At 40.4% G+C, this 10,263-nt stretch overlaps 2 protein-coding genes across 2 annotated transcripts in view; both read left to right on the plus strand.

Moving 5' to 3' along the window:
• Positions 1-10,263, plus strand: part of LOC107373312 (homeodomain-interacting protein kinase 4-like) — a 745,746-nt gene that overhangs the window by 380,144 nt on the left and 355,339 nt on the right. The gene's annotated exons all lie outside the window — the stretch shown is intronic.
• Positions 78-10,263, plus strand: part of LOC107374739 (guanine nucleotide-binding protein G(q) subunit alpha) — a 22,914-nt gene continuing 12,728 nt past the window's right edge. Inside the window, exons 1-3 of the mRNA XM_015942966.3 lie at positions 78-381; positions 466-618; positions 7,959-8,143. Coding sequence (XP_015798452.3) covers positions 483-618; positions 7,959-8,143 — 321 coding nt within the window. The 5' untranslated portion in view covers positions 78-381; positions 466-482. The remainder of the gene's footprint in view (positions 382-465; positions 619-7,958; positions 8,144-10,263) is intronic.

Raw genomic sequence — 10,263 nt, forward strand, 5'->3', positions numbered from 1 at the left:
AGCTGGAGCGTCAGCCTGTTGCACATCCTTGTCTAGTTAATACCGGAAACAACTTCCTATAATGTAATAATAAAAGCCCACATGGTTTCCCAGCAGCACAGCCCTCCCGTCAGTCACATGGTGCACCGTTGGGTTTCATCCAGGACTGAGGAGAGTTCGGGAACTGGGCGCAGCAGAGACGGAACCATTTACTCTGGAGAAGATTTTAGTACTCCGCTTTTTTCCTGCTTTGAAGCAAAGATCCACCACGCCCGGAGCTCTGCCATCAGGGGGTTGTGACTCAGAAGTTATTGCACAAAGTCGATTTCCTCTTCACCAGAGGACCAAATGCCTTGAGAGCAACTGCTGCACTTCCTCAAAGTGACTAGAGTTTGTTCACAGGTTAGAGTGTCTGTTGGGACCTCATGTAAGCCACGTCAAGGTGCGCGGGGCTTCGCTCACGGTGTGTTCCGTCTGCCCCGTCAGGTGAGGTGGTGTTCGGGATGACGCTGAGCTGCGTGGGGACGTGCTGCCTCAGTCCGGAGGCCAAAGAGGCTCGTAGGATCAACGATGAGATCGAGAGGCAGCTCCGGCGGGACGAGAAGGAGTCCCGGCGGGAGTATAAACTCCTGTTGCTGGGTAAGGAACGGGAAATGCGCCGCATCTGTTGGAAAGGAGTTGTGCTTAGGCTGATGACAAAGTGGTGTTTTCATGCCCAAAAGTCACTCATGTGGAAAGATCTAAAAGAAAAAAAAATCACAAGATTATGTTAACATTGTTAGTTGTAAAATATTTGTTGTGTTTGAATGAATTTTGTATTTAAAACCCATTTTATAAAGACTGAGAAATGGTTGCAAAACTACAACATTCAGCTCATTCTATGGGGTGCCGTTTTGTAAACTGATCCATCCAAACAAGCATGTAGGCCTCTTTGGCCTTATTTACTTTTAATGGGTCAAAAAATATAGAATCAGATTAAGTGTACAAAGTGAAACCCAGATATTCTGAATACACACACACACACACACACACACGTGTGTGTGTGTGTGTGTGTGTGTGTGTTTGTGTGTTTGTATGTATATATATATATATATATATATATATATATATGTGTGTGTGTGTGTGTGTGTGTGTGTGTGTGTGTGTATAATGTGTGTATGTATACATATAATCTAAACTTAGATGTTGAAATTAAAACCTAAACGTGGTCGTTTTGAACTAAATATTTAGCTCAATTTTTCAATTTTTTTTAGTGCAAAAGTTAGTTGTTTTTGTTTGCACCTATCAAACAAATTCAGGACCAGTTTGCTCCCGCCATTCTTCTTTTTCTCTGTGTTTGATGTCCCTTGGGCTGTCACTGTCACTTACTGGATGATGCACAACATGATTGTCTATTGTTGAATATATAAAAATATATTTTCTATTAAATCTACATATAAAAATCTAAACGTAGATGTTGAAATTAAAACCTAAATGTGGTCGTTTTGAACTAAATATTTAGTTAACAAGGGAAGTTCAGACTGCCGTAAAACGAACGTAGCATACTAAAATAAATGTGAGCCAGCACACGGTGGGCTCCATATGCAATACATATGGACAAATCGTATGGGCCCCAACAGGGTTTGTGCGGTTTCCATGGTGGCCTACAGGGGGTTTCCCAAAAAAAAAAAAAAAGTTTGCCCACATAGATTTTAACGGGTCCTATGTAGATTTTCAAACACCGGCCCATTAAAACCATTGTAGGCAAACCCCTGTGAAGCCACCATGAAAACGACGGACAAACCGTGGTGGGAAGCATATGGGGCCCACCTATGTGTGCTGGCTGATCCGATTCTGTTTATAATTGTTTCTTTATAACTTCTTGTTGTTTGGTTTCTTTTCACTCAGGGAAAACTGGAAAAAAGTATCTGAACATTCAGTCTGCTGATTGGTCAGAAGGTGCTAGTTAAGTACATGGTCCAACCCCCTCTGTCTGAGCCAGCTATGAACAATTTGAGCTCTTTGGTGTTTTATGAGTTGGAGCTGAGGAATCTAGTCATCTACTGAAATATTAGTGAGATAATGTATTTTATTGGTCATCCAGGCAATCCCTCAGTTCATTTTTGGTTAGACAGGAACTACTTGTTAACTATGACTTTTGTGTGTCCTCCCACATTTTAATCTGGGTATGGAATGGCATTTCCTTCAACATTCACATTAATTAAAAAAAAAAAACACTCTGGAGTTTATTTGGAATCGTATCAAGACCTTCTGCATGTCTCTGTGCTGTTCTTTTGTGCACTTTTGTTTGTCACACCTGCGCAGAGGGGAAAGTCGGGCCAGGGATAAGCGTAGTTTATAATTCTCTGTCAGCAAGTTAGAGCATAAAAGCATAAAAGTACAATATATAATGATGAGTTGCCCCGGTTTCACACTGGAAGCCTCAGCAGCGCAGAATGGCAGCGGAATGTCACTGCTTCCAACAGAATCCATTATTGTCTATGGAGGGTTTCAAACCAGCAGCAATGCGGCTATTTCCAGGCGTCCCAGAAGCGGCACACCGCGCCGCTACAGATAGGATTGGGTTCTGTTTTTGCCACAAGCCGCTTCTTGGGACACGCCAATTCCTCAGTTAACATAGACAGGAAATTACTCACGGTTTCAGTGTAAAATCTTGGGGAATTTTCAAAATAAAAGTACTGCAGCGATGCTATTTCATATGTAGCTTAGGTGTGACCCAGCAGCTTATTTACTCCCAGTATCGTTCCAGAAGTGCAGCGGTGTGCTTTTCAGGTCTGTAATCCTGGCAGTGGAGAGGAACAACATCTTATGACATCAAACAGCGATATCAAACGTGATTTCCTTCTTTTCTGTTTAATGGCGGATTGCATAAACAAACCGTGACCTTTGAAGTCTCGAGGGATCTTGTGATCTCGCGAGTCAATCGAGGAGGATTGAGGAAGTCTTGAGGGGTTTTGAGTCCAGCAAAGAGCACAGGGAGGAAGCAGTGCCATGACCAAGACTCTCCTGGTGTGAAAAGGACCGCTTTGAAGTTTGCGAGTAAATCGGTCCGCTGCCGTTTTGCGGCGCTGATGCTTCTAGTGTGAAACTAGGGTTAGAGTTTTAAAGACTTGTAAGGAACCTCATATCTCTGTGGTAGACTGTATCAAGGGTATGTCCATGTTGTAAAAATGTAGGTTTATAAATGACACCTCCATAATCCAACAAATACATAAAGGTAGCAGATATAAGTATTTATTTACCCTAAATAGAAAGATGTGACCTGTTTTCCAAGTCTGGCTAATTTCATTTTGTCAGTCTGAATATATAAATTGGCTAAATACTGGGTTTAAAAACCATATTTAGAATTAGATTTCAAGTAGGGATGCTTGTTATTGTTTTTTTACTGATATAATCCCCCCTCATAAACAAGAAAAACTAAAACATTTTAGATCACTAACATCGCATATCCCTTCTTAAATCACTTAAATTTTAAACATTTTCTTCACAAAATGACAATTACTTCAATTTAAGTTAGTAATAGGAAATTTGCCATAATTATTTTGTCTCTAAGAAGCTGAATCTCAATCTTTCAAAGCATGCAGGTACAATGTGTGTATTTGTTAGTAAGGTACTTTTTCTGTAGATCGCAGCCATGGTTATAAAACATTTATAAATATCTTAAGTTAATTCTTGTTTTTTTGTTTTATTTGTTTTCCACTACACAAGGCAAATTTCTACTTCACAAGTTGTGCCAAATAAATTAAAATATCTCAAAAATTTTACCTCAGACCTGTTATATATTTCACAGTTTGATAGAGAGGAGAAGTAGCTGAAGAATTTGATGTATATTATGTGTATATGTACAATTTGTGTTAATAAAAGACTGACTACCAATACCGATATTTTCCCATATTAAATTTCAATGCCAATATCGACCGACAATAATGGTAGACCGATAATATCCAACATCCCTATTTCAAATTTTAAATGGATCTTTATATGTTTGGATTTATTATAAATATTTAAATATAAGTGCATATATTTGTATTGGTTTCACCATTTTCAATTTTTAATATAATTATTTGGATTTATGTTATAAAAATTTAAATATAACTTATGTAATTTCCTAAGGAAATGTGATAAAAAAGGTGACCTCATTCTTAATGTTTAGGGGGAGCAAACATGACACAGTATATATATTTAAAATGCGAGTCACCCCCTACAAGAAACTTACTCCACTCCCACTTCATGTTTGAAAAATGCAACAAATGCTGTTGCTTGGCAGACCGAGAGGGCGGAGCCGCTAACAAATACACACACACACAGGCTCACAATGGCATTATGACATCATAATATACCAGATGACATCATAGCATACCTCTTAGCCAATAGCGGTGGCAGATTTAAATTCAAATACAGTGCAGAATTTTTCCCTGACGACAGCGCAACACTGACAGTTTTAGGCAGAATATTTGAATTTTAACCAAGATGCACTGAACTGCCAAATTATTGACTACACGTGTCTGCAGCATGATTAGACACTCCTTTATATAGTTTATCAGCAACAAAAATGTGATTTGGGGGTGACTTGCTCTTAATGTATTACTTTACAATTGGCACCCCATATGTCTTGTCCATAGTAGAAGCTGAATAAATGAACTTTAAAGAATGAAGTGATTTAAAGAATAAATATAAACTTGTCATTGAAAATACAAATTTTAATAAATGTATTTAGTGTGTATAGATAAATATATAATTGTAGCATCCTTTTGAGAGGCCACACTGAATTTGTCATACCTGATAAGGAGCATTAACAGAGTTTGCTGTGAAAGAGTCTGCTTTTTTAAAATAATGATTTGTGTTGAATCTGAATCACGGGGTTCAGAACTTTTAAACTTGGAGTTATCTCCCCCAATGTCCCTGTTTCCTCCCACAGTGTGGATGTGAGGTTGGTTTATGTGTGAGTGAGTGATGAGTTTCCTGTCTCTGATTTAGCCTCGTGTTGAACCAGCGACTTGCACTCGATGTGTCTAAAGGCAGCTGGAATACACGTCAGCCCCCCTGTGGCTCTTAAAAGGATAAAGTGGTTAAAGCTGCTTGGTGAATCACTAAAGAGGGTTCCTTTTATCTTGGCGTGAACAAGCATTACATCTGAAAGCAGCGAACCGAAAAGCAGACTCGCAGTCCAATATGTCTGATCAATCCTTTGATGAATGGGTAAACTATTAATCCCAATGTTCAGTTTAACGAAAATAAGTTCTGCAATCATTTGCATAGGAATAATAATAATAATAATAATAATAATAATAATAATAATAATAATAATAATAATAATAATAATAATAATAATTATTATTATTATTATTATTATTAATTAATTATTATTATTTATTTTAACCATTTAATTATTATAACCATTGAAGTTATGGTTATGGAAGTTTTGACCTTGACGGTGGCACAGGAGTTAAGTGCTCGCCCCGTAATCGGAAGGTTGCTGGTTCGAGTCCCGCTCAGTCAGTCGCTGTCGTTGTGTCCTTGGGCAAGACACTTAACCCACATTGCCTGCTGGCGGTGGTCGGAGGGACCGGTGGCGCCAGTGCTCGGCAGCCTCGCCTCTGTCAGTGCGCCCCAGGGCAGCTGTGGCTACATTGTAGCTCATCCCCACCAGTGTGTGAATGTGTGTGTGAATGGGTGAATGACTGATTGTGTTGTAAAGCGCCTTGGGGGGTTCTAGGACTCTAGAAGGCGCTATATCAAATACAGGCCATTTACCATTTACCATTTAATAATAATAATAATAATAATAATAATAATTAAACATATTCATTTAGAATTACTAAGGTTGGCTTTCAGTTTTGTGGATATAATATTCCTTAGAAAACACAAAGGTGGTGTTAGGATCCATTCATAACTCTAAAGTCAGGCTCTCTGAGCTCTTAATGTATATTTTTTAACCATATCCTCGTTAATTTGTTCAATCAAATGAATCCATAGACTTTATTTATGATCTTTTTCTTCCATATTGCTTGAATTGCTCTTCACACACCGATGGCAACCAATACATTTAATGTTTTGTCAAAAAATTTATAATTTAGATCGCAAATGAAATGTGCAATCCTAAAAAAAACTTTGTTCAATCATTGTGAATGTCCTGGTCTTAAGGATGTCATTTAAGGAGTTGTTTCACACTTTCTGCCTAGAGTCTGGTTCTGTCCTGGTTGGTAAACGTTTTGGTGACAGAGCTGTTGCCTGTAAATGCAGCCGGTGCCTGTTGGCCGGCAGAGTAAAGCGTGAGTGTGAGAATCTGGCAGAGAGGGCAGAGCTGATTCTGAGGAGGCTTGGGTTGGGTTATGGAAGTTTTGACCTGTTGTTCGTGGGGTTTTCCCAGATTGTTGGTGGCACTGAGCTGCTGCGACTTTTTAGAGTGAACCAGGAAAACGAAAAACTGCCTCGTTTTTCACCATTAAAACACTGCACTTTGTTAGCTAGCATGCTAGGTAGTTTTGGTGGTGCGTTACGTTAGGAATTATGATAGAAAAGGCGTTGAAAACGTAAGATAATGTCATGTTTTTATGGTTGTTCGGCAGTTTGCGCCCGGGGTTGCACCATTTTCTGTGACCATCAGATTCAGTGACTTAAGGGGGGAATCTGAAGAAATGGGGTTGGACCTTTGAATTGTAATTGATCTTTGCTTGTCATTTTGCCCCACTGATAATTTAAATAACTAAATGCTGATATTGCTACTTCACAATGATGTTCCACTCTCTAATGGATTAAAGGTGTGGTTTACCTGTTTATTCAATACATTTCCAGTGTTCTCTAGTGTAAGTCAGTGCCTTAAGACTCATTAACAAAAAGAAAGCTACAAAGCTCCTGTTCTAAGATGCAGAAGTTTGCTGGTGCAAATGTGGGCTGAAAACAGCAAGATTGCTCATTTTTATTAATGATATGCACACACCTCACTTCTGATTGGCTAACAGAACACATTCAGCCATGTTTCCAAATCACTATAACCAAGACACTCTTGGTTATCTCTCCTCGCTGCAAAAATTTTGGGTTGGCATGAGCCAAGATGGGCGAGGCCAGGATTGCAAGTTCACAGTGTGACATAGATATGTGAGGATTTTCAAATTCTAGAATTTCACCGTCTATTTTCAGAAGCTAACGCAGGAAATGGGAGGGAGACTTGTTAAAGCTTGGTTTATGCTTGACGCATTCACTTTCCACTTGGTGATGCGGCTCGCAGATGGAACGCCCTTCACAACTTGCAGCGTTTATGGTTCATGCGGCTTGTCTCTGCGGTGAGCCAATATTCTCCCAAACTGTAGGGGGCAGCATGGAGCTCTACAGCATGCATCCAACACTACACCATAGTAGAAGTAAAAATTACTGTTGTTTGCAACATGGCATTCCAGCATTTTTAACAGCGTCCTCGTCTTTTCTGACAGTGCGAGCTATTTCTCCAAGAATTATTAACAACATGTTGATCACGGTGATCTCTGAGAGCTGAATCATACAAATGTCTGTATTTACGAACCTCTGCCATACTAGTTCTTGCCAGTCCGCCACGTTTTTCCACGTCCGACCGTCCGCGTGGTTAGAAAATTTCCTAGGTGCGCGGTGCGGAAATTTTGGGCCGTGCGGAGGCACGGTGGAGGGGCGTGGTTGTTAAAATGACGCAATTTCGCCGCGTGGAGCCTTGCGAACCTCGCAGACGCATCAAGCATAAACCAACCTTTAGTCTGCATGAAAAACGAATGAATAATGAATTAAAAATGTTTTTTTCAATCAACCACACCTTTTAAGGTGTTCAGTTTCTATTTACAGGAAACAGTTATTCCCTAAACAGAACTTCTATTCAACGTCTCAAGTCCAAAGAGCTAATCTAGTTGTTTTAATTAATGAAAAAGTAAAAATGCTGTATCTACTCAATCAATGATGTATTTGAGTTTATGTGATTTGTATGACAGATGATTATGTATTGGTTTGATGGCCAGGAACTGGTGAAAGTGGAAAGAGCACTTTCATCAAACAGATGAGGATCATCCACGGCTGTGGATACTCCGAAGAGGACAGAAGAGGCTTCACCAGACTGATCTTCCACAACATCTTCACAGCTATGCAGGCCATGATCCAAGCCATGAGTGCATTACAGATCGCCTACAAGTATGAGCACAACAAGGTGGGCCACACTCCTCTTTCTCTTTCTCTTCCAGTTCCTCTTCTGTTTCACTGACTAACAGGCTGTTACCACACTCTCGTCTCACAGAAGGTTTACAGTCTTTGACATGCTCTTACTTGGACAGAGGAGTGTGTGTGTGTGTGTGCGCGCGCGCGCGTGTGTGTGTGTGTGTGTGTGTGTTGGAGTGGTATTACTGGTAATTTTCAAATGTGTTTAGTTTTGCAATCGAGCTGCCAGAAGACTCTTTGTCTTCACACACAGCAGGTCATCTTTTTGATGAAGTCATGGCGGTACACCACAGGCTTGCACAGACTGAGAACTCTTCGTTAATCGTACAGGAATTTGCCCCGTCACACCAAAGACAGGAGCTCATTATTTTTTTTGTATTTGGTTGCTCACACAAGTATGCAATAGTTAAACAGTCAGAGCTCCAGGTCCGGATGAGACCCAGATAAGGGGAGCTCCGCCTGAGTCAGCATGTTTACCTCTCCCTCTTTTTATTTCAGATGAATCTTTGTGGAAGCTCAGAGGATTGATTAACTCTGGATGCAGGTGTCAGTTTCGAAGGGATGCTGCCTTTTAGGCCACAAATGAATATCTGTGGTCCAAACCAATGTGCTTTACTGGTGTAGCTTCACTAATCAGTCATGAGTTGTAGAGATGAAGATGTTTATATCTAGGAGTTTGTGGCAGCTTCATCTTTCTGCTTTTAGCTGTAGGGTTTCAAAGCTTTCCTTAACACAGAGCTATGGATGTGTAGTGGCAAAAATCTGGTGATTTATTTATCATCGTACAAGGGGAGATGATGGTAAAGGGACTGTATTTGTATAGCACCTCTTAGGGCTCTACAACCCCCAAAGCGCTTCAAAACACAATCAGTCATTCACCCATTCAAACACACATGCATACACTGGTAAGCTACATTGACAGAAGCAAGACTGCCAAACACTGGCGCCACTAGTCCCTCCGACCACCACCAGCAGGCAAGGTGGGTTAAGACACAACAGCAGAATTCTCTGGCGGAAGCTGGGATCAATCCTACAACCTTCCGATTACTGGACAAGGCCGTCTACCTCCTGAGCTACTGCTGTCTGATGAGATAAGGTATATTGATTAGCCAAAATCCACCGACCGGGAAGCATCACGCTTTGGATGCGCCCCAGAAGCATAAGTATACGTTGCTTAAGTTTTGAGTAGGGCTGGATGATAAATCGAAAATTTATTTTTATCGGAATTTCTTATTGAGATCATTTTTCCCATGTCAATAAATTTGACAATAAAAACAAATCAAAAGATGTGTGTAGGTTGGCAACGTTCATGTCCCTTTAAATAGCTGTACCACCTTTAGTCACGTAAAAATGTGACTCAACGCAATACATGTGACAGCCCCATCTAGTGGACAACTTTTGTTTTTGCGCATACCTGTAGTTATCCATTTAACGTTTTTGAGGTGAAATCCTCAATATATTATGATATTGTTTCAGGCCATATCGCCCAGCCCTAGTTTCGAGTCTATTTTACACGCTGCACTTCCAGAACACGTCAAATTCCACAGTTCAGATCGGGCTGGCCAGGAAGTCAAACACGAAAGCATTGTTAAACATCCTGAAACTTTCAAAATAAAAGTCACGTCCAGATTTCCAGTTGCTAAACTATTAAAAACCGTATGTCATTTCCTGTGAAACCTCAGTAGCAGAACAGAACAGAAAATAAACCACAGACCTTTTTGGATACATGCAGCCGTCTTTCTCCCTGCTTGTTATCATGTGAAATCACGCGTGATGTTGTGTTTCTCCCAAGATTTTGTGACCTCGCGGGACTAGCTGCGTGGAATGCTTTCGCTCCCATATCTCGCCTGACACACTCCCGGTTGGAAGAGAGCTTACGGGTAAAACGCCTCTATTATGTTACATGTCAGTCACGCTTCTACTGGAAAGGAGGGGTTAAGAAATGATACAGAAAGTTTTAAAACCTTAACGCCATCATGGAGTAAACCCTTCTTTCTTGTTGCCAGCCGGAGCACGCTTAGGGTGAAGTGCAGGTGAACCCGTCACTATTATGCTTCTGTTGGCTTTGCCCATAGAAGTAAAAGCGAAACTGCAGTCAAATAAGTTATGCAT

Source organism: Nothobranchius furzeri, chromosome 6 (genome assembly GCF_043380555.1).
Source record: "Nothobranchius furzeri strain GRZ-AD chromosome 6, NfurGRZ-RIMD1, whole genome shotgun sequence".
Classification (NCBI taxonomy): domain Eukaryota; kingdom Metazoa; phylum Chordata; class Actinopteri; order Cyprinodontiformes; family Nothobranchiidae; genus Nothobranchius; species Nothobranchius furzeri.